The 26,465-nt window shown below is 50.7% G+C and overlaps 1 protein-coding gene across 1 annotated transcript in view; it reads left to right on the top strand.

The window, feature by feature from the left end:
- The window catches only part of LOC311318290 (neurofibromin-like), a gene marked incomplete at both ends in the record, with an annotated part of 56,240 nt that extends 45,338 nt beyond the window's left edge, over positions 1–10,902 (top strand). Inside the window, 17 exon segments of the mRNA XM_084449577.1 lie at positions 230–509; positions 1,059–1,273; positions 1,794–1,855; positions 2,921–3,035; positions 3,600–3,701; positions 4,153–4,293; positions 4,392–4,518; positions 4,689–4,820; positions 5,578–5,713; positions 6,520–6,680; positions 7,019–7,146; positions 7,285–7,404; positions 7,632–7,732; positions 7,856–7,998; positions 8,881–8,927; positions 9,117–9,333; positions 10,760–10,902. Coding sequence (XP_084305703.1) covers positions 230–509; positions 1,059–1,273; positions 1,794–1,855; positions 2,921–3,035; positions 3,600–3,701; positions 4,153–4,293; positions 4,392–4,518; positions 4,689–4,820; positions 5,578–5,713; positions 6,520–6,680; positions 7,019–7,146; positions 7,285–7,404; positions 7,632–7,732; positions 7,856–7,998; positions 8,881–8,927; positions 9,117–9,333; positions 10,760–10,902 — 2,370 coding nt within the window.
- Between the last annotated feature and the right edge of the window lie 15,563 nt (positions 10,903–26,465).

The raw sequence follows: 26,465 nt of genomic DNA, 5'->3' as shown, positions 1-26,465 counted from the left end.
GCACCGTTAGACGTGGCTGAACGAATTCCCGATCTGGGACGTGAACAACGCCCCCCTCTCTTATTTCCCTGCGTGGCCGCTGACCTCCAAGTCTCCCCCGATGTTCCCGGAGATCGCGTGACCATGACCCACACCCGATTTTCCCACGAGCGTTTCTTCAGATTCGCGCGTGACGTTGTGCCCCCCCCCCTCCACCACCCCACCCCACCCCCGCACCATCTGCCTCCAGGTGATCATCCGCATGTGCAAGATCATCGACAAGACGTGCCTGTCGCCCACGCCCACCCTGGAGCAGCACCTGATGTGGGACGACATCGCCATCCTGGCGCGCTACATGCTGATGCTGTCCTTCAACAACTCCCTGGACGTGGCGGCCCACCTGCCCTACCTCTTCCACGTGGTCACGCTGCTGGTGGCCACCGGGCCGCTGTCGCTCCGCGCCTCCACCCACGGCCTGGTCATCAACATCATCCACTCCCTGTGCACCTGCGCCCAGCTCAACTTCAGCGGTGAGGCCCCGCCCACAACCCCACCCACCCCCCAACCCCCGGGGTCGTCCGGAGAGCAGATGTCAGGGTGCAGATATTCCACCCACTCGCTCGTTCTAGTCCAAGTGTTATAAATTCAGAGCCGATGAATAGATAAAGAAGGCCGCGGTATAGAGCCGTTTGTAATGATATAAGGACCTTCTGAAAACAGGTTTTCCATATAGAACCCTTTTCAGGTTGGATTCTCCCTTTTCAGTTCAGAAATAAGCCTTTGTGGTTCACATGAGCACCTTATGCAGCCGAAACAAGGCTGAAAAGGGAACCTTAGGGTTCTATATGCAATTTTTTTTCAGTTGTTACAAATGATTCTATGCAGCACACTTGTGTGTACGCCTGTTGGTTGATGTTCGTAGCTGTTGGTTGATGTGAGGAATTGTTGGTTGATGTTCGTAGCTGTTGGTTGATGTTCGTAGCTGTTGGTTGACGTTCGGAGCTGTCGGTTGATGTGAGGACACGTTGGCTGACGCGACGCCGCGCCGATCGGCGATCTTCTTCTTCCCCCGTCCGCAGAGGAGACCAAGCAGGTGCTGCGTCTGAGCCTGACCGAATTCTCCCTGCCCAAGTTCTACCTGCTGTTCGGCATCAGCAAGGTGAAGTCCGCCGCCGTCATCGCCTTCCGCTCCAGCTACCGGGACCGCTCCTTCTCCCCCGGCTCCTACGAGCGCGAGACCTTCGCCCTCTCCTCCCTGGAGACGGTCACCGAGGCCCTGCTGGAGATCATGGAGGTCAGCCGACACATCACCTCACCACAGATACTAGATGCTGGTTGGACACGGACACCGACCCCCCCCAACTCAACCCCATTACACCTGGTCTGGAGCGGTCTTCTGTTACCGTGACAACAAGCAGGCGGCTTGAGGCGCCCGTGCCGCCTGACTGATCTACAAATGATACGAATCTGGGCGCTCGAAGGCGACAGCTGATTGGTAGATCAGCCAGGCGGCCCAGGCACCTCGAGTCGCCAGCGTGTTTTTGGCCACGGTGGAACACACACTTAACGCCATGTTCAGACTGTAAGAGCGCCAATACTCAAAAATAGGCCGGACGCCGATTCTTGGCGCCGCAGGGACTGGGTCCAGTCTGAACCCGGCGTTAGTCTAATGAGCACAGCTCAGTAATCAAACACGCGATTGGCTTAGCTGCGGCATGCCTTTTCTAGAGTGTCTGTGTCAAGTGGTTTCTAGTAAATCAAGTTAGAGAAAAGGTCCTTTCAGTAGTAATACCAAATGTCCTTTCTCCCTCCAGGCCTGTATGAGGGACATCCCCAGCTGTAAATGGCTGGATCAGTGGACAGAGCTGGCTCAGAAGTATGGACCTCTACTGCTTCACTCTGCTCTACTGTACTCTGTCCTGTTCTACTCTGCTCTACTCTATCCTGATCTGCTCTACTCTACTCTGCTCTACTCTGCTCTATCCTGATCTGCTCTACTCTACTCTGCTCTACTCTGCTCTATCCTGATCTACTCTACTCTGTTCTACTCTGCTCTACTCTGCTCTATCCTGATCTACTCTGCTCTACTCTATCCTGCTCTGCTCTGCTCTGTTCTGCTCTACTCTACTCTACTCTGCTCTATCCTGATCTGCTCTACTCTGTTCTGCTCTACTCTGTTCTGCTCTACTCTGCTCTGCTCTACTCTGTTCTGCTCTACTCTGTTCTGCTCTACTCTGCTCTGTTCTACTCTGCTCTACACCACATTGCGCCCCATTGCCCTTGTATGGCTCGTTGCTTAGCAGACGACTGTTCTTGCTGTCGTAAATCAATTCTCAGATAGTTCTGTCACATTCACTGGTGTCGGAGCCGTTTAACTGGAGGCTCCGGACTCCTGGACTGGCTCTGATTACTGTGAAGGGGGCCTGTGTGCTCAACCGTTCCCCCTCTCCTCCTCCCTCTCTCCCCTCTCCATCTCTCCTCACTTCCTCCCCCCTCCCTCTCGCCCCCCCCTCCTCCCTCTCTACCCTCCCTCTCTCCCCTCTCCATCTCTCCTCCCTCTCTCCCTCCCTCCCTCTCTCTCACCCCCCCCCCCCTCCCTCTCTCCCCTCTCCATCTCTCCTCCCTCTCTCTCGCCCCCCCCTCCTCCCCCTCTCCCCTCTCCATCTCTCCTCCCTCTCTCCCTCCCTCCCTCTCTTTTGCCCCCCCCTCCTCCCTCTCTCCCCTCCCTCTCTCCCCTCTCCATCTCTCCTCCCTCTCTCCCTCCCTCTCTCTCGCCCCCCCCTCCTCCCTCTCTGCCCTCCCTCTCTCCCCCCTCCATCTCTCCTCCCTCTCTCTCTCCCTCCCTCCCTCTCTCCCCTCTCCATCTCTCCTCCCTCCCTCTCTCCCCTCTCCATCTCTCCTCCCTCCCTCCCCCCCCCCCCCCCCGCCTCTCTGTCTGCAGGTTTGCGTTCCAGTTCAACCCGTCTCTGCAGCCCCGGGCCCTGGTGGTGTTCGGCTGCATCAGTAAGCGGGTGACCCACGGCCAGATCAAACAGATCATACGCATCCTCAGCAAGGCCACCCCCTTGCTCAGCATAGACAGGGTGGGTGTCCTGGCTCTCTCTCTCTCTCTCTCTCTCTCTCTCTCTCTCTCTCACCTCTCTCTCTCTCTTTCTCACCTCTCTCTCTCTCTCTCTCTCTGTCTGTCTTTCTCTGTTTTGCTCTCTCTCTCTATCTTTCAAATTTTTCCTATCTCTCCCTCTCTCTCTCTTCTCACCTCTCTCTCCCTCCCTCTCACCTCTCTCTCTCTCTGTCTGTCTGTCCCTCTCCCTCTCGCTCTCTGTCTGTCTCTGTCGTTCTCTGCCTTGCTCTCTCTGTATCGTTCACATTCTTCCTCTCTCTCTCTCTCTCTCTCTCTCTCTCTCTCTCTCTCTCTCTCTCTCTCTCTCGTGTATTCCTACATGTTTAAGACACGTGTCCAAGAGAAGCCATTCTTTTGCAGGGAACATTTGAGCCCCATCGTAGTCAAAACAGGGCCACAGCACGTCCCGAGCGTAAGCACGCGCGGTGGCCTGGCTCTGTCCCGTCTGCTGACTCGGGTCTGAAGTGACCAGCCCTGTCCTGTCCTGTGTCCCCCCCAGGGTCTAGAGAGCTGCCTTAAGGGCCCGGACAACTACAACAGCCAGGTGCTGATCGAGGCAACGGTCATCGCGCTGACCAAGCTCCAGCCTCTCCTCAACAAGGTACCGAGCCGAGCTAGTCAACACACCCACTTCCTCCCCTGGGCTAATTTTAAAGAGGTGACGGCGTTTTCTGTGCTGCAGCGCCGGCGACGTTTCTTAGGAACGGCGTGACGCACGCTCTAACGACGCACGCCCTTGCGAGCGCCGCCCGCAGTTCTGTTTCCGTCACGTTGTGCGAGTTTGAGGAGGTGCGAACGGCAGAGTTATTTCGGCTCTGGTGAATATTCTGTTAACAGAGAGACAAGTGCCTTTCGCTGGCATCGTTTACTGATTTGGGGGGGGGGGGGCGTGCTAGCTGGCAGGCCACCAGCCCTTTCTCTGCATTATTCGTGTGTGTGTGTGTGTGTGTGTGTGTGTGTGTGTGTGTGTGAGAGTGGGTGTGTGCATCTGCCTGTGCGAGAGGTTTTGGGTGGTGTTTGCTGTGGATAATAATGGACTCTGTTCCCCGTAGGACTCCCCCATGCACAAGGCCCTCTTCTGGGTGGCCGTGGCTGTCCTCCAGCTGGACGAGGTCAACCTGTACTCTGCCGGCACGGCCCTGCTGGAGCAGAACCTCCACACGCTGGACAGCCTCAAGGTCTTCAACGACAAGGTCCGTTTCTCTCTTTCTAAGTCGCGCACGCACACACACACACACACACACACAGATCTGACCTCCACGTTCCTTGTCGTTCTCCTCCCCCTGTCCAGAGTCCAGAGGAGGTGTTCATGGAGACCAGGAAGCCCCTGGAGTGGCACTGTAAACAGATGGACCACTTTGTGGGCCTCAACTTCAGCTCCAACTTCAACTTTGCACTAGTGGGTCACCTGTTAAAAGGTGAGTTGGTACAGTCCAAGTAAGGGGGGAGCCCGCACATTCCCACCCCGTCTTCGAGTCGGTAACATTAAATACGTAGTAGTTTAGTTCCGTAGAGGACGTATGAATTTGTGACGACGACTCCTTTTTTTTTCGCGCTCCCTTGACCACGCTCTCTCCCGTGTGCCCAGGGTACAGACACCCCTCCCCCACCACCGTGGCGCGGACCGTCCGCATCCTCCACACCCTGCTGGCTCTGGTGGGGAAGCACCTCAACTGCGACAAGTTCGAGGTCAACACCCAGAGCGTGGCCTACCTGGCAGGTCAGTCCGCTAGTTGGTCGGACCCGACCCCCCCGTGGAACACGACGCCGAACCTGTGATCTGAGCCCTGGCTTGAGACCCTCCGCTTCAAAATACTGGATTCAATGTCATTCCATTTCCTGTCAAGCACAGGTTCTTTCGGTGGAGTGCTGTATTTGCGGGGGCGTGTGCGTCAGTGTACTGCCCAAATCTATATATCCAGTCAGAGCCTCGAGATGACCTTTTATCTGTGTCCATCTGTTCCCTGTTAAGACTTTACTTCTTCACAATTCTCTATCAAACAGCGTGAAGATCACACACACTGGGAAGTGGTGAATCAATGTGTAATGTCACTGAAAGAGCCCCAGTCTCTGGGAACTGAGGCTGAGAAACAGATGGCTGCAAGATGACCTTTGCAAGTCGCACTGATATCTTTTTCCTGGGTCATGAGATGGCTAAATAAACTACCATCAAATTCAACTGAACTGAGATTAAACAAGCATAGGCTACAGCTTCACTTTCTCAGTTTTCACATTTGAGATAAGAGTCCTTGTGACCTTGTTTAACCTCTCCCTCCAGGCGGTTGGACGTGGTTTAATATGTTACTCTACCCTTTCCTGAGTAAAGTAGCCTAGGTTGCCAATTGGCTGAAGTTAACCACCCCGCTAGCAATGTGGAAGTCGTGTGCTATGGCTCGGTCTAAACTAATCTTGAGTAGTGAACTGACTTCATCCACCGTGTGTGTTTGTGTGTGTTTGTGTGCGTGTGTGTGTCCCAGCTCTGCTCACCGTCTCGGAGGAAGTGCGCAGCCGCTGCAGCCTCAAACACAGGAAGTCCTTGCTCCTCTCCGACGTCACCATGGAGAACGTCCCCATGGACACTTACTCGGTGCACCACAGCGACCCCAGCTGCAGGTGAGTGGTACTGTGGGACCCGGAGCACCTAAAGGTTCCTTTTTGGCCGGTGAGGTGTCATACAAAATACAAAATGACACGTGTCATATTGAGGTATTGCAGACATGTCTTGCACTTCCTGGATTATTTATTGTAAGGTTGCACAGACCTAGTCTCCTAGTGTGATTGGTTGGCCAAACTAGGCCCATAGATGCCATACAGATGACAGATGCAACGATCCTCCCTCTTTAACCACTTATTGTATTTGAGATTGCTATTCTTGCACTTTGCCTTCAGCACTAGGTTATGCTCTTAGTCACTTGTTTTAGAAAGGAGATGCACTTGTGAGTTCTGGCGAATAGTAGTACATGGGCTTTTCCTACGTTAAATGCAATTAGCATTAGCATTAAATGCAAGTCGCTTTGGATAAAAGCTTCAGCTAAATGACTGTAATGTAAATGGATGTCATAGTGTCGTCAGGTAAAGACAGAGAGGGGGTAGACACATTTCTCTCCATTTGAAAACGTTTCAATGTAGTAAGACATAAAAAAAACTTAAAATGGCCTTGAGTTGTCTTACAAAGACTCTGCTACTGTATAAGACATTCAGGTTGGACCTGGTCAGTAGCTGTTTGGAACCCTAGGTTCTTTCTGGCCTTGGGTTCTGCAGTATCTGGAACCTTTTTTTTCTCAGGGTTCTACTATTTTTCACAAACGGTTCAACATGCCACCATTTTTTGGGAAGCGCAGGACACTTGTCTGTAGCTGCTTCACACTGCGTGCCGTTCATTGTTCCACCAATCCGAGCGCGTTGTCCCCGTGTCCCAGGACCCTGAGAGAGAGCCAGCCGTGGACGTCTCCCAAGGTGTCGGAGCGCTACCTGGTGGCCCACCACTACCCCGCCGTGGGACAGATCAGCCCCCGGACGCGCAAGTCCATGAGCCTGGACATGGGCCAGCCCTCCCAGGCCAACACTAAGAAACTGCTGGGTAAGACCCCCACTCACACACACACACACACACACACACACACAACCACATCAATTCACTTACTTTCATTATTGTCCCATAATAATAGTTTGCCAGCAGGGTTAAAAAAACAACAAAATGACCTTGGTTTGCTGGCAGGGTTTAAAAACCCCTACTTATTAAATGACCTTAGACCAGAGCATTCGCCGTGCAACAAAACGTCCATTAAGACCACATGAGGTGTCAATCATCGTCAGTACACACAAACCCACGCCAGGCGGTCAGGCGATGTGCTACACTCTGTCCAGACCTTCCGTCCTCATCCTCGCTGGTCCTGTCTGTCTCGTTGGCTGTGGCAGGCACCAGGAAGAGTTTTGATCACCTGATATCGGACTCTAAAGCACCAAAGAGGCCGGAGATGGAGTCCGGCATCACCACGCCCCCCAAGATGAGGCGGGTGGCGGAGAACGACTATGAAATAGGCGAGTGTGGAGTCTCACTGCCTCCCGGGACGCCAAGCTGCACGCTAGGGCTGCGGAAACTGACTTCCTCTCTCTCTCTTTCTCGTCTTTTTCTATTCCTCTCTCTCTCCATTCCTCTCTCTCTCTCTCTCTCTCTCGCAGAGACCCAAAGAATGTCGCAGCACCACGCTCTGAGGAAGGTGTCTGTGTCAGAGTCCAACGTGCTGCTGGATGAGGAGGTCCTCACCGACCCCAAGATCCAGGCTCTGCTGCTCACTGTCCTGGTAAGATGGCTCCTCCTCCTCCCACCTCTCTCCTCTCCTTCTCCCTCCTCTCCTTTCTCCTCCTCCTCTCTCTCTCCTTCGTCTCCTCCTCCTCTTCCCTCCTTTCTCCTCTTCCTCCTCTCCTCCTTTTCCCATCTCTCCACTCGTTTGTGGTACAGGTCTCCAGATGATGATGATGATGATGTAATTGTGCTCTCTCTCTCCCCGTCTCTCCCCGTGTGCTCCAGGCTACGCTGGTGAAGAACACAACGGACGAGTTCGACCAGAGGATCCTCTACGAGTTCTTAGCCGAGGCCTGCGTCGTCTTCCCAAAGGTCTTTCCAGTCGTGTGAGTGTGTCTGACAGACAGACATCCCAGCCGGGGCTCGTGGGGGATACCTACACACATCTACGTTCTACGCGCGTATTCCCCAAGGTCTTGCTCAGTTGGGCGTTGTGGTTCCCCCTGCAGTCACAACCTCCTGGACTCCAAGATCAACACGCTGCTGTCGCTGTGCCAGGACCCCAACCTCCTCAACCCCATCCACGGCATCGTCCAGAGCGTGGTGTACCACGAGGAGTCCCCGCCCCAGTACCAGCCCTCCTACCTGCAGAGTGAGAGTGCGCGCACACACACACACACACACACTCACTCACTCACTCACTCACTCACTCACTCACTCACTCACACTCTCTCTCTCTCTCTCTCTCTCTCTCTCTCTCTCTCTCTCTCTCTCTCTCTCTCTCTCTCTCTCTCTCACGTACGCACGCACGCACACACACACACACACACACACACACACACAGGCTGGTTCCTGTTGGGGCTTCCCCCTAAAAGTCGACGAGGCGAATCATTAGTTAGAGACCTTTCAGTCGACTGAGATTCTTGAAGTCAAGAAGTCGTTTTTTTTTTCCTCCACTGTCAAGATGTGCTGGTGGGCTAAGACCACTCACCTGCCTTGGTATTTATATAGGACCACTGACCTGCCTTGGTATTTATATAAGACGGGACAATCGTTTGTTTTAGACCCAGGCTAGTACCGTAGCTAGGAGACTTATGACTGGTATAGAGGCGGGAAGAAGGCAAGGAGCCCCTCTCCCCTCCGCTGTGCGTCTAGCCTAGCCTAGCCTAGCCTACTGTGCACCAGCAATCGTGCATTTCCCAAACGGAATATCACAACACAAAACTGCTTTCCTAAATCAATCTTCAAATATTAACTAAGATATCCGCTGGAAAAAACATTTTTTCCCCATAGACAGATTGAGCTCTAAAGTCTAAACGCAGTGAAAATTGAGTTTAAAGTTTGACAGCTGTCCCGACTCCCGCGGTCTCCCCTCAGCCTAGGGGGAAAGAGGAGGAACGAATGAATGAACGAAGCATCGAATCTGTGGTTTGAAGAGGAAAATCTGATTCGACTCTCAAAACCCAGAGTCAGTTACAGCCCTAGTTCCTGTACTCAGCATGCATGTGAACTCTCCTCTCTGTCTCACCCATAGGTTTTGGCTTCAACGGTTTGTGGAGGTTCGCCGGGCCCTTCTCGAAGGTGAGCAGACCCAGGACGTACAGTATACAGTGCAAATCAAATCAAACTTTATTTGTATAGCGCATTCCGTACACAGAGGCAACACAATACGCTTACACAAGCCTCTCCCGTACACCGTACCGTACACGTCACGGGAGGCTTCTCCTCCGGCGCCGGCGCGGCCCTCATCCGTCTCCACTCTGCCGACAGCAAACCCAGATCCCGGACTACGCCGAGCTGATCGTGAAGTTCCTGGACGCCCTGATTGACACCTACCTACCAGGGATCGACGAGGAGACGAGCGAGGAGTGTCTGCGCACGCCCACCTCGCCGTACCCCCCGCCCGTACAGAGCCAGCTCAGCATCACTGCCAACCTCAACCTCTCCAACTCCATGACCTCACTGGCCACCTCCCAACACTCGCCAGGTCTGCACTCTCTCACACACACACACACACACACACACATACATACGGACACACAGGCAGAGAGAGAGACGACAGTCAGCTAAACACAGCCCTGTGTTGTCTTGGCAGATTTGGTCGTAGGCAATTGAATTACACTAGCTTCTAGCTTAGCATCCGAACTAACAGATCCATTGACCAGAAGCCGTTCTCTACGTAGAAACCAGACCTGGTCTCGCTGGGCTTCCCCTGACAACATCTAGACGTTAGTTAACCGATTTTAATGCTACTAATCTCACTGAACAACACCCGTATTAAATAACATGTAGAGATAGATATGACCATCCATTCCTCCTCTTTCTCTCTTTCTCTCCATTTCTCTTTCTCTTTCTTTAATTCCATTATTGCATGACGTTTCCAATCGGTTATGTGTGTGCATAATTGGTTTGTCTGCGCGTACACATCTCTCGTCACACTGACTTCAGGTGACCTTTCTTTGCATGGTTTTGATTTATAAACAGTCTCCAACTATGCCCAGCTTGATGTCCTCTGAAGTACAGTGGTTTGGGAACTTAAGCCTATAGTCTGTTAGTGCTAAACATTGTTTTTCACTATTGTATAGTTATGTAATTTTTCTATTATTATTCTATTTGGGTGGGAGGGAACTGTATTACAACACAGTAGATCGTACACAAGAGAGGGTGTGATGTGAATAAGTCCTTTCTCATTTACTTTGTTAATCACTCGTTAAGTTTAGTTTTATTTTTTTGTTTTGGTTTTGTTGATTATGTTTAATACTCTTTTTTTGTTTCCTGTCATTCCTCTTTTTGGGTTGCCATGGTCACTCACTCCTGTCTCTTTCCCACTCTGTGTGAAGCCTCTCTGCCTTGCTCTAAGTCCGCCATATTCCCTCCACACGTCGTCTGGCCAGGTACTACCACCCCGCCCCGCCCCCAGGCACCCAGCACACACAGCACCCCCTGGTGGTGTGTCGGTGGGGGGGGGGGGCAGGGGTGTATCTCAAAGCCCACAGCCACACTGGCCTTTTTGAGGGAAATATAAATGCCCTCACACTGTATATACCCCCCCCCCCCCCCCCCCCCTTAGACTTGGATAGTGTCCAAAACATAGAGGAACCACCCTGTTCCTCTTCAGGGGCACCGGAGTCATTTCTGGTGCATTAGCGCCATCTACTGGTGGATGTTTAGATGTCAGCCATGTGATTTCAGCGCAGAGCATTATCGATATCCACCTCAGTAACTTTGCTCCATCGTCTGATTTTTTGGGGAACTCTAAAGAACATCCCGCAGAACAACAGTCACCTGTCTTTTAGTCCGACGTGTCGACCCTGATCCTGATTGTGTGCGTGTGCGTGTGTGTGTGTGCGCATGTGTGCGTGTGTGTGTGCGTGTGTGTGTGTGTGCGCGTGCGTGTGTCCGCTCTTCCCCAGGCATCGACAAGGAGAACGTGGAGCTCTCTCCGACCACGAGTCACAACAACAGCGGGCGCACGAGGCACGGCTCGGCCAGCCAGGTACAGAAGCAGCGCAGCGCCGGCAGCTTCAAGAGACCCAGCATCAAGAAGATCGTATGAGAGACACCAACCCCCCCCCCATCGTCCCCCTCCCCCCTTACGCCAGTCATCATGCTGCACTACTACTACTACTACAACTACTACAACTACTACGACCCTCCTCTCTCCCTCTCCTCGGGCGCTCCTCCGGTTCCCTCCGAGTTTGTATCCTAAACCGTCCAGTCGGCCATGTTTGCTTGACGATCAACGTGTCGAAGAACTCTCCGTTTTGTTTGGGGGGTTTTTTGGTTTGTCAAAACAGTCAGTGTTTCTGATGTTATGGAGGATACTGAGACGCAAGAGGAATCTTTTGAGGACGGCGTTTGATTTACAGAAAGCACTGACATCCACAACGCAGCATTGGTAAGGACAGTAGGAGGGTCACAGTATCTAAAACCATTTTGTTGTCCCTGCCTTCTCGTCGCCGTTTGATTTTTTGTATCGTGTTGACAAAAGTGTTAAGAGGAGACCTTTTCTGTGATTTGCACAAATAACTGTAATTCAACTTGCCTGTTTTTAGTTGCTTTTTTTTTTATTGTCGTTAGTTGATGAACATTTCCCTGAGATGAAGAGCTTTTGCAATGGGGCTGAACTCGATCAAAGACGACCTGCAGACGATGAGAGAGCTTTGACTCTGGGACCAAGCTCTGAGGAGGGGGCTCGTTCCACCCTTCAGAGAGACATGGCAGGAGGAGGACAGGACCCTGACACACACACACACTCACGGGGAGCGGAATCGCACTCTGGAAGGTGGTGCTGAAAGCCTCTGTCCCATCCTACGTAAGGAGCGCATCCCCACAAGCACGGCCACCACAGACATGACTACTTTATTGTGCAGTGGAGGTCAGGGCTGGCAGCCAGTGACTGTCCCCGGGGGAGCTGGGTCAGGGACAACCCAGCGCCGGTCAAGCCGTTCGTCCATCGATGACCGATGGTCAAGCTGACTGGGATGAAGCTGCTCTTGGGACTCCCACACGATGCAGTCCAGAGAGACCGGGGTGCCCCTTGGCTCTGGAGGACGGCAGCAGCGCTGCAGGTGTCACAACTGTCCCTTTGAATCAGTTAGCCCCCACTTAAAGTTTGGAACACTACAGCAGTTCAGGAGTGGTAATCTGGAGGAAAACGGTTCTCTGCGTCGAGAGGACAGCAGAAATTGGCCTTAGAGAAGAGATTTGAAACAGTTATGTCTAGTGGCAGTGTTTTCCAGTAATAATTGTTTCTCTTTTTTTTGCCCATACACAGTACACACAATTGGGAGGTTGTTTTGTTCATTGTGCCTTTTCTAGGGTTTTCAGATGTTTATATATTGAAAATAGAGATGAAGAAACTTGCCTCATACAACTTAAAGGTACTATTGTAGGCGGTGTCTCTGCATAAATGTGTATATATATACAGTTATAAGTATTGTAAACAATACCATATGATACACAAATATACACTCATTACTAATCTGCTGCCTGATAATAATCGCCCTGTGTGGTTGAATATTCATGTAAAGCATTAACATCCGGTACCTCAAGTCAAAACAAATAATCATACAGAAGGTTATGATGTTGGGGACCAGATTTACAAAAGTTTTGTATCTGCATATTTAGCACGAGAACATAGTTTGATGGTTTTAAGCATCCAGAACAGGCTGACGTGTTTTCAGTTCTTTCCGTTTCAGGAAGATTGGCACTCATTTCAGTTTCAAAAGCTTTGCTAAATCTGTCCCTATTCATTATGTAAATAGTAAAAGATTTTTTTATTTGTAAGGTAAATACGATAAATATGATTTTGTTTTCCGAGTGACCTTCATTTGATCATTTACGCTAAACAAACCAAATCGATTCATCAGAAAGACTAAACGTTGGATTCGTTGAAAACAAACATGAGTAAATCAAATTGTTATACAATACAGACTACTGCCCCGAATCAGAATAGTGAAGTAATGCCAATAAGCATTGTGAGGAGTTGAGACGGTGCCAGGCTGAGCTACATGGGAGAACTGTTTGAACTATACTGAGAGCGGCTCTGGGCTTCGTTGGCCCTTCTTGCCATTGTCTTCCCTCAGTAGTCTGTTGTGTGGAATGTGCTAGCGTCAAAGTGCAAGGGCCAAGTACGCCAAGCAGTGCGGCAGGCACCAAAGACTAGCTTGCACTAGCGGAAGGAAAATCAGTCCTCTCCTCACTGTGTGTACCTTCTGTCAGAGCCTTTGGTATTTGGTCAGATATGCTCTATTTACCTTGATAGACTGTGTCCAACAATGGAGACTTTCCTTTGTTTAAATATGGTGCAGTTGGTTGTTTAGCAGCAAAGGAGTCCTCTGGCCCCTCCATTCCCTGGGCTGTCACCGGGGCCCAGAGGTTTCCCTGATCACCTCACAGGATCATGGAAACCTCCGGGCCCTCGTCCTGGCTCATCATTTTGGCCGTGCCATACGTTCATTCTCTGTGATGTCACGGTAGTTTTGGATGCTTGTGCCAACTTGTTCAGAATGTTTTCCAAGTATGCTTGTGAGGAAGTTAATATTGTTATTCCTGGGGTGAAACACAATTCCCTTATTCCAATAGACCTTTCCATGTTGACATGCCTTTGCGAAGGAGAGCTTGTGCATCAAGTGCATTATGTACACTGTTGTCTGTGTATAAATATGAGTATGAAGGCAGGACTATGGAGGATTTGAAGACTGACCGAGAACACCAGACTTGTTCATGTTAAACCAGACATTTTGTTTTTGCATATTGTTCTCCACAGCCATGCTTAAACACATCCTTTTCTTTTGATCTGGTTGATATTGGACATGATGACTACAAGGAAAGAACAATGTGCGCACTTAAATGTTTTTTTTTCCCTCCAAATTCAAAGTGTGTTGGTGCTGAAGAAAGCTAATGTGTTTTGTGTATAATATAATGAATTTTAACTCCATGCCTGGATTTTGTTTACAAATGTTTTAATATACTTGAATCAGGAGGATATATGTTGAGAAGAAGCAGTTCCTCATCATGGAAAGGGAAAAGAAAAAGCTTTTAAAAGTAAAACTGAACAAGTTTACCAAACACAAGATTTATAAAGACGTGGCATGAAGGAAACCAAAGTTCAGGAACTGCAATGTAGTACCAGATAAACTTCATGAATTGCATTTTGCTGTAGTAAAGGTCCTCGACGAAGTCAACCAACATGAAATGTATACTTTATTTAGGTGCGGGGAAGATGGACCAAGCTACGAATCAATGCAAACCACAAAGTCCTTTCTTAACTTCACTCATTTTGTGTTCTTTTTATGAGAATCGGTTCTAGATAGCTGCCACAGCAGAATTCTACATGATCGACTGTGATGATGTGCATACTGCAGAATTCATCATTTTCCTATCCTCATCAGGCTTTTCAACCGGCAGAGCTGTTTAGCTCATGCTTTTAATGGTGAATACTTTAATCCCCCCCCCACACACACACACACTATTGTTTTTGTCTTCATTCTATACTGTACAGTACACCTTGTTTGCTGAATCCTCAATCTGAAGGCGTAGCCCAAAGGATGTCTGTGTTACTTAGGGTTTAGTTTACTTAGTAGTTAAGTTCACAGATTGAAAGGAAAACAAAAACGGAGATATTAATTTACTTTGTGTTCCCCTAATGCGAGTCAACTAAGGTACAATATTACGGCTGTACTGGGAAGACTATACTTGCAGCTGCAGAGACAGAAGTACAAGACAACCATTTGACAAGTAGTCAACCTCTGCAATGCAAGGATGACGTTTTGCTTTGTTATACAGACCAGTACTTGGTATGTGTTTTTGTGTGTTCTAGAAAATAGAAGAGCTTTTTATTTAGAGGACCCAAACACCAATTTTTCTACTGACATGAAGGGAGGTGTTGAAGGCAGATGTTTGTCAATTAACGGTTGAATTAGCTGTCTGTAAATGTACTGTTGGTTTTCATTATTCTTAACTGAAGTTAGTTGTCAGTTGTCTTGCGCTGGTGTGATATATCTTAAGTTGGCACATTCAAGGTTATGCAAAAATATTTTAAACCATCCTCCCTTCCTTTTATTCTTTGAGCCCTCAATTTTTACGCAGTTAGCTTCACCTCTGTAAATAATTTTGTGTAAAAATCGACAAAGGTATATTTACTACACTGTAAATACATGTGATGATATATTGTATTATTTTGCTTTTTGTAAAGCGGTTAGTTGCTGTAAAACATACAAATGGAATTATTCTAATGTTGGTAATGATAACCTCTATCCATTATGTCACTGCATTATGTCATTAAATATATTGAGGAAGATTAAAGGTTCAATAGAGGATCGATAACTGCTCTAAACCTCCACTGTACGATACGTTGCTGTCCTCATCCGACCTGACGTTTGCAGACGTTGCCCTAATAAAGTTCATTTCTGTCCTGGACATCTTGCTTCGGGTGTGGTTGATATTAGCCTCTATGTAGGCTACTGTGATTATGACATTAGGATGACTAGAGTTGGATGCACTAACTTTATGTTAATTATATACATGTATTATGTATTAGACGAGAGAAATCGAGTGATATTCCTTTGTGAATTTATTATGTATGCACTTGGTCCGAGTTTCACGCGACCCTGTTCATCAAGGATTTATGACCATCTGTGCACCTGCGCTAGTGCGCCATGTTATCGCGAGATTTGATTGGCTGCTGCAGAATAGTAACGTCCAGCACAGGGATGAGAGACTCGCGGACTAGGCTACACTGGCGTGAGTGGGACTGGGGTTGGAAACAACAGACTTGGGACGAATATCAACACTTTGTGAGTAGGAATCAAACGCCTCTTTTGCATTGGTCTGCTGCATCTCACCGGTATGCATGTGGGGAAAGAGACAGAATAAACGAGCCAAAACAAAACACGGTTATCGCAAGGGAGCCCGTTTCCATCATATTTCAAGGCTATGCATACGCCAAGCTAACGCGATACCTCCATGGGCTAACGCGATACATCCATGGGCTAACGGTTACATGGCTATCGAGACGAGAGCAGCATCAACAATAATAAAGATTTTAAGTTAGTTATTTAAAATGTGCTCGTATGGAAGCACACGCACAATGGCGTTGTTGAGCACCCAACCTTACTGAAATTATCTGAATTGAATTCGCTGAAAATGAGCTCAATTCGACTACTTTTTACACGTGTGTGCACAATGTGTGGCTACAAATGAACGAACAAGGTGGCTAGCTAATGAGCTAGCGCTAGTTCCATCCATGGGAATCAGCTGGGAGGTTTCTCTCTGCCTCCCCCTTGTCTCTTATACTAGCATCGCAGTTCCTGCAGTGTGGGTACGAGTTACAGCAAGGTACGTAGGATAGGAAATCTCTCACCTGCGTTTGCGTCTGTTGTTATAACTCTCTAGTATCATGTTTCTAGCATTAACGTTATAGATTTGCAGTGCCAACCTGGCTGTTGTGCCTACCCTGACAGAAGTATTAAGTGCTTGACAAGACTGTGTATCCTGGGACTGGGGTGGGGGTCACACTGACTATTTGATCTGGAGGGTAACTGGAGTTAACGGTGTCAGTCGGAACCCTGACGTCTGCCTATGGTTAACGTTACATGGCTGTCGAGACGAGTCAACAAAATAATAAATCTGTTAGTTATATAAAAGCATGCGGAAACACAACCCCGTGTGAATAAGGACCAGGCTAGTCCTGGTTTGTCTGATGATGAGGATTCTAAATTGAACTGTGCAGATGGGGAATACCCCTTGTTTTGATGTGGAGATCAGCAGATGAGTAAGCTTGTCCTGTCTGACACATTTTCTGCAGGTTATATAACCATGCCGTTAAATGACCCAGAATGCTGGTCAGTAATCTCTCACCCTATGAGTGTCACGTTTAGATCTGAAGAGGGAAGATGGAAGGAATGACTAAACTCACCCACTCGCGGCCTACGTTGTTGACTGAAGGCGGGGGCCAGAGCCCAGTCACACAGCCGGGACACGGCGTATGACATGGCAGGACTGGTATGCCTGGCTAACGGGGCCAGTTGCCATGTTCGCTTGTCACAGGGCCAGAACCGGAAGGTCACGGGGCTCAAGTGCAACCCTGTGTTACAGACTGCAAAGCCCCTGTCCTTGTTTCATCACACAGGGCTTCTGTCTCCGCATGTCCCCGCCTCATAAACTGTATCCAGGCCTAATACCCGCCCAGCCTGGTCCCCGTAGGGCAGCCCAGGAGAGCTAATACTAACCCACACTAGCTGAGCTGCGTCTTTAATTTGAGAGTTTTAAAAGAGGCCAGTCTATTTTTTCTTTTACTAAGTGACTAATAGGCCTGTGTCTCCCTTAGAGCCACAGTAGTCTAGATTTAGACTAAATACCTTTTAGCCAGCATTACCTCCGTGAAACTAGACAAGGCTATTGGTTTATTGGTAGTCAACACAAGCTGCAGAGCGTAGAGCAGCTAATCAGAAGGGCATTGATACCTCAAAACAATGACTGTGTTAGAGCTCCTAACCAGTGTGAGAAGTGGCACATGGCTACTGCACCAGCAGTGTGTGACACTGCTAAAGTCCCTCAGTGAACTGCTGCACGAGGTCCCACATGACACCTGAGTTGTGTTGGTCGTAACCAGACTCTCTGGCTGATAATGGGATTGCTGTTCATAGCAGGGACGCACACACCACAGCCCCCCCCCCCACCCCCACCCCATTCTGACCTTCTCATCTTTCTTCCCCAGCTGGTGGTATTAGATGGAGATGGAGCATTGTGATTACCCTCCGGTGCTGACTTGTCTCTCCGCTCTACCTCTTGTCTCTCCTCCCCCAGGCGGTGTAGCTGTGAGCAGCCGGGGACCATGAAGCTGAGCCTGCGCTCCATCCTGCCCCTGTCCCTGTCGGGAGCATTGGCTCTCGTGGGCCTGTGGTGGTACGTCTCGCGAAAGAAAGCCGGCCGCGCCGACAGGGACGCGCAGGGAGGGAAGGCCGGCGCCGACCGCACGCCGGCGTCCGACGACGGGATCGGGCGGGAAGCGGAGAAGGGGTCAGTTGAGGAACAGGGGGGCGGCGGCGGGACAAACAGACCGGTGTCGCCGGCGGCGGCGGAGCACGCCAGACTGGACACGGATACCGCCGCCGCTGCTTCGGGAACGTCCGAGACAGCCCGCGGAGAGCCGGGCCCGGCTGAGGCTTCGCCGAGGAAAGATCTGCCCTCCTCCGATGAGGATCTACCGTCTACCCGCGGCCCGGCGTCTGAGGGCGCCGGAGATAGACCGCCGTCGCCGGCCCACGCTCGGTCGCCGGACGTCCCCGGCGTAGCGGAGGAGAAGAGGCCGGATCCCGAGGGCGAGGTGGGTGGGGGAGACGTGGCGGAGAGCAAGATGGCGGCGGTCCGTTTCGCAGAGTGTCAGCCCCAGTCGGATCTGTCCGAGGACAGGGCCCTCTCCAAAGAGACCGTCCGCCCCATCCCGCCTGCGCCCGCGGAGCCCGTCTGCGCTTCGGGTCCAACGGACCCCCGGCGCCCTCCTGCCGCCCCCTCCCCGGGTTACGCCGGCGCGAAGGACATGCATCAGCTGGCGGAAGGCCTGGTCTGCAACATGGTCTCGGCAGCGGTGGCTGAGGTCCTACAGGCGAGGACTGCAGGGAAGACCCTTCCGGAACAGGCGGGGAGCCCTCTCTGCGCCCGGGAGCCACACGGCGGCCCAGCGGACGACGGCGAGACGCAGAGGACGAAGCGAGAAGACGCGAGTCCGACAGCGGACAGGGAGAGCGGCACGTCCCCCGCGGCCCAGAAAGACGGCAGCGGAGCTGACGCCCGGCGGACCGGGACGCGTCCACAACTTGTGGACGAGGACGGCTCCGGCTCCACCAGCTCCAGTCAGGCAGAGGACAGCTCCAGTGACGAGGACTACAGGGTAGCGTCCCGTCCAGCGGCCGAGGGGCCAGAGGACTCCGAAGACCTGGATAAGAGCTCCAGAACAACCAAGAGACAGCCTGAGGTCCTCAATAACGGCCAGGGGGAGGAGGAGGAGAGGCTGACTCAAGGTGTGACTCCTCACAGCATTCAGAAGCAACCTTGCTCCATGGAGTCTCCATGTTGGCTATCACAACACACAAGACATGGTAGCATTGGTTTCATGCTTGAAAACACATGGGCCCACTTCAGTAATATGCTGTATTTGATGTCTACTAGGCTATATATAGGCTCTGTTTGCTGATCTCATAATCGCTGACTTTATTAATTTCTGGGGAATTACGTCCCCAAGCTCAGCCCAGGAGGATGTAAGGGTTCTAAGTTGGCCCATGCTACACCCCTCCACCGAGTTTCATGAAAATCGGTCTGGTAGTTTTTGTATAATCTTACTAACAAATAAATAAATAAACCAATGGATAAAATAAATAAATATACCAACCTATTAACACATGCCACCAAAAACTGCTGTCGCCGGGGCAGAGGCCCTTACAAAATCTTACAAAACAAAATAAATAGCAATCAACATAAAACCAGACAAAGAACAAGCACAAAACACCTTCCCTCTAAAGGGAATCACTGACCCAGCTATAAGAAAGCTGTTACATCACGCGACTCTTAACGCCTTAGTTCCACGGACTCCGTTTGCGTGGCGTTCCGAATGCAGTCAGGTTTTACCCCTTCTTCCACACGGGTTCAACCCCCACCGGTTGCATTTCAGGGGCTTCAGGAGATTCTGTGTGATATTCTGCCAGGTCGTCAGGGGGCGGGACCTAACTACCCATCTCTTCTATTACTATTGGTCCCGGCTGCGGCATCCGGCAAAAATAGACCTGCTGTCATTTTCTACCTGTTGTCTATCTCTACCTGCTGTCCATCTCTACCTGCTGTCCATCTCTACCTGCTGTCTATCTCTACCTGCTGTCCATCTCTACCTGTCTACAGTATCTCTACCTGCTGTCTACAGTATCTCTACCAGCTGTCTATCTCTACCTGCTGTCCATCTCTACCTGCTGTCTATCTCTACCTGCTGTCTCTCTCTACCTGCTGTCCATCTCTACCTGCTGTCATTTTCTACCTGTTGTCTATCTCTACCTGCTGTCCATCTCTACCTGCTGTCCATCTCTACCTGCTGTCCATCTCTACCTGCTGTCATTTTCTACCTGTTGTCTATCTCTACCTGCTGTCTATCTCTACCTGCTGTCCATCTCTACCTGCTGTCCATCTCTACCTGCTGTCCATCTCTACCTGCTGTCCATCTCTACCTGCTGTCCATCTCTACCTGCTGTCCATCTCTACCTGCTGTCTATCTCTACCTGCTGTCCATCTCTACCTGCTGTCTATCTCTACCTGCTGTCCATCTCTACCTGCTGTCATTTTCTACCTGTTGTCTATCTCTACCTGCTGTCCATCTCTACCTGCTGTCTATCTCTACCTGCTGTCTATCTCTACCTGCTGTCCATCTCTACCTGCTGTCCATCTCTACCTGCTGTCCATCTCTACCTGCTGTCTTATCTATACCTGCTGTCCATCTCTACCTGCTGTCCATCTCTACCTTCTGTCCATCTCTACCTGTCTACAGTATCTCTACCTGCTGTCTATTTCTACCTGCTATCATTGTCTAGAATAGCAGCTATCAACTCGGGCTGCCTTACGGTAACCGGAGTCAGTGGAACTGAGGCGACCGCACTAGTAGCTGCCCACTGGCCACATCTGTTGGGTCCTGCTGGCTTTTGTTCTCTAGGTCCTCATCAGGGGCCCAGTGAGATCAGGTGCGCTTACTAACTACACAAAAAAAGACAGGCTAATAGGCAACTTACCACACAAGCGTAAAGGCTGTGTCCTGCGGTCCACTTTCCCTGGCGGATGCTAACGCACGCGCACGTCATCACCGGGCCGGGAAAAGGGGAGAAAATCGGCACGTCTCCCCGGGGGTTTGTGTTTATATCGCTGCCGATCGGCACCGAAGCCGAGAAGCACCCGTTTACCGAGTTTACCCTTTCCCGCTGACGACAAAACCCAGATGTTAGTGGGCGTTGGGGCGAGTTTCTGCGTTGGGGTTTTACACCAACGCCTCAGGTGATAGGAAGGGGGAAGGGGGCTAACCAGGAGAGGGCAGAACACGCACTGCGGCCGCGACACCCGTTTAACTGCTTCTGCATGAAGAAAGGCCGCCATGACACACTGTCAACGCTTTGGTAAAAATAAGCACACCTCTGCCACCTTCAGCTCTGCACATCCTGTAGCCAGCCACACCCCAGGTCTCGTCCTACAAGGGCGATGGCTCGGCTCTTATGGTGGCCATACGGCGCAGTATGCGGTGGTTTTGTACACTGCAGCAATATGGCCCAGTTTCTGGAGTTCTCTGACAGAATGTGGTCAGGTTGAGCCTCAGCACCAAACGGCTTTGGGTCTGATACTACCAGGGGCCCATGCTCTCCACTTTTGGCTCGCCTTTATATTGTCTTTGATTCTTTCTTTTACAGCCAGGCGGTTTCATCCTAGGAGGATAGGGATGTCAACCTGGTTCAGATCAGCCAAGACTGCTTCAAGCAGTGTTTGAATGTTTGTAGTTCGAGAATATCTCTTCTAACATCTTCTAAAAGAAGCCTTGAAGAGGCATCGTGTCAGATCTTTCGAACTGCAGTTTAAACTGAGGGAGCAGTTTCAAAACATTCTAAAACCAGTTTAGAACTGTCTGTTGTGTGTGAACTCCGCTTTAGGCAGAGAACTACAGAGCAATGAGCTGTCAAAAAGGAGTGAGTGAGTGAGTGAGTGAGTGAGTGAGTGAGTGAGTGAGTGAGTGAGTGAGTGAGTGAGAGTGGCGAGGCAAGGCGAGTGACAAGTGTGAGAGTATTTGTGTTTGTGGTGACTGTGACTGACCTGTGTTGTCCCCAGACCACGGGGTGACCAGCACGCCCCGATACTGTGAGCAGGGGGCTGCAGACAGCCAGCTCAGCGCCCTCCAGCCCTGCCTGTCCTCCCAGCCGCCACCGCAGACCACCGAACCACACGCCATCTGGGAGTTTGAGGTGCCAAAGGTGAGACCCCCGGGAACATGACTCCATCTTGACCTCAGGAAGGCTAGCCGTCACCTTAGCGCCGGTAGCTAATAGGGACCCTGATGTAAACGTTGAGGGGAGACCCAGGCATCACCACAAACCACAAGGTCACTTATGGCTGGAGACTAAACCCTGTTGCAACAGCATTGTTTTCTTGAGCAGTGTAGCTGGTTCTTTGACTGGGGCACCTTTACGCGTCCTGCGCTGGCTGAGGCAGGTGTAGCTGGGAGTCATACTGTGGGTGTGAAGAAGCTAGGCTTGTTGCTGCTGCCCTGCCGACGCCATAACCGGGCCTCAGATTCCCTCAAAAGCAATCCAACCCAACCCACGGAGACAGGCAACACACACACAAACACACAGGCCTACTCGAACCCCTTCCAATTAATCTAAGAGTCGCTTCGGCGCCACCTGCGCGGCGGTGTCGCTTACATTTCGGCAAGCTGAGCTCGTCAGGCCTCTCGCAGCAGAGAAAGGGCGGCGTGGGTTCCCGCGTTAGCTGTGCTCCTTCACACCGCTTTAGGCCCAGGCTCATAGGCAGGCCCAGACAGAATCCGCGGGGAAATCTACAGTATTTCGCAGAGGCCTTTTAGAATTCTGGTTAGCGCTTATACAGGTTATTACAAGCGCTGGCTCGCGCTTTATACAATGTTAGATAATAAATCTTAACTGCAGAATTCTGCAGATTTGAAAGGGAAAACCCTGCAGAAAATAGAAAAATGCCCTGCGGATTCTGCGCGAGCCTGCCCATCAGAGCCATCCACACAGGACTGTATTGCTGTGTGTAATGTATTGCTCAGCGTAACTGAAGATCCAGGTCCGGGACTGCTGGAACAGTGAGGGGGTTGTGTTTCTGTGTGTCCGGCAGCACCTGGTCGGCAGGATGATAGGGAAGCAGGGCAGATATGTGAGCTACCTGGAGGCCACCTCCGGAGCCACGGTCTTCATCAGCACCGTGCCCTACACCCAGGAGGTCCAGGTCTGCCACATCGAGGGTGAGTGCCGGACCACCAGTCTCTGAACACCGACGGCCCCTCTCCTCCCCCCCCCCAGACCTCACCTTCTCCCTCTGCTTGCTCCAGGGACGAAGGGCCAGGTGGAGGCCGCTCTGGACCTGATCAGGATGAAGTTCAAAGATCTAGAGTTGACCAACTGCTACGCCCAGCCCCCCGTGCTTAGTCTGCCCGCTCTTCCCATCACATCCTGGGTGTGTATGTGGGTGGGTGTGTATGTGAGGGTGGGTGGGTGTGTATTGGCTGGCTGGTGAGGTGTCGAAGTATACGGGAGGGGTTTCGACTAGTGACATCTTTCCCCTCCCTCCCTCCCTCTCTCTCTCTCTCTCTCTCTCCCTCCCTCCCTCTGTTTCCCTCTCTCTCTCTCTGTCTCCCTCCCTCTGTCTCCCTCTCTCTCTCTCCCTCCCTCTCTCCCTCCCTCTGATTCCCTCTCTCTCCCCCTCCCTCTCTCTCTCCCTCCCTCTGTTTCCCTCTCTCTTCCTCCCTCCCTCTCTCTCTCCCCCCGTCTCCCCATCTCTCTCTCTCTCCCTCCCTCCTTCTTTCTCTCTGTCTGCCTCCCCATCTCTCCCTCCCTCTTTCTCACCCTCCCTCCCTGTCTCTCCTCCCTCCCTCTCTCTCTCTCTCTCTCTCTCTCTCTCTCTCTCTCTCTCTCCCTCAGTTGTTGCTGCCCCATGGTGTGACGGTGGAGGTGCAGGTGGTCCAGGTGGTCTCGGGGAACTACTTGTTCCTGCAGCAGCACACGCACCCCACCTTCCACGCCCTGCGTGTTCTGGACCAGCAGATGAGGCTGTGCTACTCTCACCCCGGCTGCCCCAGTCTGCCAGCCCCAGTGGAAGGTATCGTAGGCAGTCACTGGCCTCTCCCGGTCTGGTCTGGAGCTCCCCCTCCTGGCGGTACAGGTTTTCCTCCGTGATTGGTCTGGACCTGTGTTCTAATTTCTACCATTCTTCCCCTTTCTTATCCATCCCCCCCCCCCCCCCTCACACCGACCTATGCGTGCGTACACACACACACACACACACACTACTACCTTTTTCTCACCGATCACACTCATCCATTCCCGCACTCTCAACACACACACACACACACAGTTGGAGTGATCTGTGCTGCCCAGATGCCAGAGGGTGCCTGGTGGAGGGCCCAGGTGATGAGGTTCAACCAGGAGAACAGGGAGCTGGAGATCCGCTACGTGGACTACGGAGGCTACCACACCGTCGACATCGACAACCTGCGCCAGATCAGGTGACACCCTCGCCAACGGGACGTCTAGGAGCAGAGCGCTGACGCCGCTGGCATGTCCGGGTGGTCGCGCGCAGACAAATTGCCTCCCATAAATTGCATATCGCCATTGGTGTGTGAATGTGTGTGAATGAGAGGCCTTCATTGAAAACGCTTTGGATAAAAAGCGCTGTCCATTTACCACCAGAGGTGTCGGAGGTTTACTGCCGCTAGCCAGCCACTGTACGCGTCTTCGGTGGAGTCGGCGTTAATATTCTTGCTCCCCCTACAGGTCAGACTTCGTGTCGTTACCTTTCCAAGGGTCGGAGGTGATCCTGGAGAACCTGGCTCCGCTTTCAGGTAGGTCTCAACCAGAACCCTAATGACCATTAACGGCAGGAATTTTTATCAAAATTAGAACAGAATTCGGTTTATTTGCCAAGTACATTATTATTCTGCTCACATGCATTTCTCTTTATCCGGTGATTTTCTAATGATCATCGTGACGTCCTTACTCAAAAAAGAAACACTCATGTTAGTATATATGCATTTTTTAGCTTTTTTGATTTTATTTAGATTTTGTGAGATTTGAACCATAATTATGTACAGGGGGAAGTCAGAGACCATTCCTTTTCGTGGTTGTGAACCTCAATAACACCGCCATTATGGAAAGACACAGCAGATGTTTGTGTTTAGCAGTCGGCCTGCGCTGGGATGAGAAGTCGTCCCGCGGTGGTTTTAATCACTGCGGTCAATTGAACACGTGAAACACAGTCACGCCTTTGGGGGCGGACCGTAAGGAATCGAGCATAAAATCACCGCTACTGTCGACCGCAGCGCCATGACGGGCCAATGCACACTTCGTCCGCCATGTTAGTATATATGCATAGCAATGCGATAACTGTCCTGCACATGGACTGACATGTTTCTGGGGTGAAAGGACATTTTCTGAAATGTTCAGGCCTGTCCAATGGTGGAGGAAACTGTGAATACCATAATCGTATGTAAAACCATCAAGCTGTGAGCAGAACTTCTCTGTGCTTTGACTAACATGTTTCTCCTTCAGGAGAGGAGGATTTCTCAGCAGCAGCAAAATCGGCACTAGAAGACTTGACTCAAGGAGTATCACTACTTGCACAGGTTGGTTGAGAAAAAATGTAGTAATAATAATACTAATAATAATATGAATGTTAATATTCATTATAATATTAATAATATAATACATTGTATTTAATAAAGCCTTTTTCAGGTGCTCAGAGCACAATGCTCAAAGCCCGAAAAGAATACTGCCATTGTCAACAATCTGGTCTCCTGTCACACATCTTCGGTGTGGAGTGTAAATTAGAATTTGATATTTTCTCACCTCTTTTTTTAACAACTCCTCAGGTGACAGAGTTTCACACAAGTGGCATTCCTTTGGTACAGATATGGAGAAAGGAAGATAACCAGGTTTGTAAATCGCTGTGTTCCTCTCAGCTTGCGCTTGAGAACTTGGGTTTGACGTCTCAAATGTTCCATGTGTTTGTTTATGCTCATTGTCCTTTTGGCCTGGCAGCTGGTGTCTGTGAACCAGGCCCTGGTGGAGCGAGGAGTCTGCAGCTGGATCAACAGGCCCTGAATGAGACCACTCAGCTGGAGGACCTGTCCTAGCCTCACTGCCTTGCCCCTCCTCCCCCCTTCAGAAGGACCTCAGGACAGACTGCTGCTCTCTTTGACCACGGCTGTCTCCCTCCCCCTTGAAACTCTCCTCCTCGACACCAGTTCCAGACAACCTTGTGTATAAAATGGACACTGATTGGGCAATGTGTCCACTAGATGGCGCCTAAAGCTAGGTTTTGTTCGTTAGAAGGTTCTCAGATCAGAGAGCATGTTCCATGATGAGCACATTTGCTTGATACATTATCGATAGGCCTGATTACTATGTATGAAACGATTTGTGACTTTTTTTTGTTTTGTTAAGACTGCTCTATGTTAATTAAACCCTTTATAATAGTGTTATCTAGCTGTAGTTGGCAATGATTCTGTGAATGTTTTACTTATGTGGGTTTATCAGGTCAAATTGTTTCCAGCAGCTCAGGGCGATCTCATTAAGTTCTATAATTTAGTAGGCCTCATCCAAACTATAGTTAAACATTCTGCGTGCGTATGCTCTGTTGACTGTCCCATGTTTTGAGTTAAATGCAATAAATAAATGTTTTGAGTGTGAGATAGGCCTATACTTTCACTCCGCCTTACCTATACCCGCAGGTAATTCTCATGGTTCACACAAGCCTCGTTACTCGTTTATTAGCCCTAAGAGGGTTTTATGTTTATCCTTATTCCCCCCTTGTTGGTTGGTTTATCCAAGGCCTAACTGAGTTTCAACTCTGCGTGTATGA

The sequence above is a fragment of the Borostomias antarcticus genome, assembly GCF_949987555.1.
Source record: "Borostomias antarcticus genome assembly, chromosome: 15".
Lineage (NCBI taxonomy): Eukaryota > Metazoa > Chordata > Actinopteri > Stomiiformes > Stomiidae > Borostomias > Borostomias antarcticus.
The sequence above is the reverse complement of the archived record's forward strand: the minus strand, read 5'-3'. Positions and strand labels throughout refer to the sequence as shown.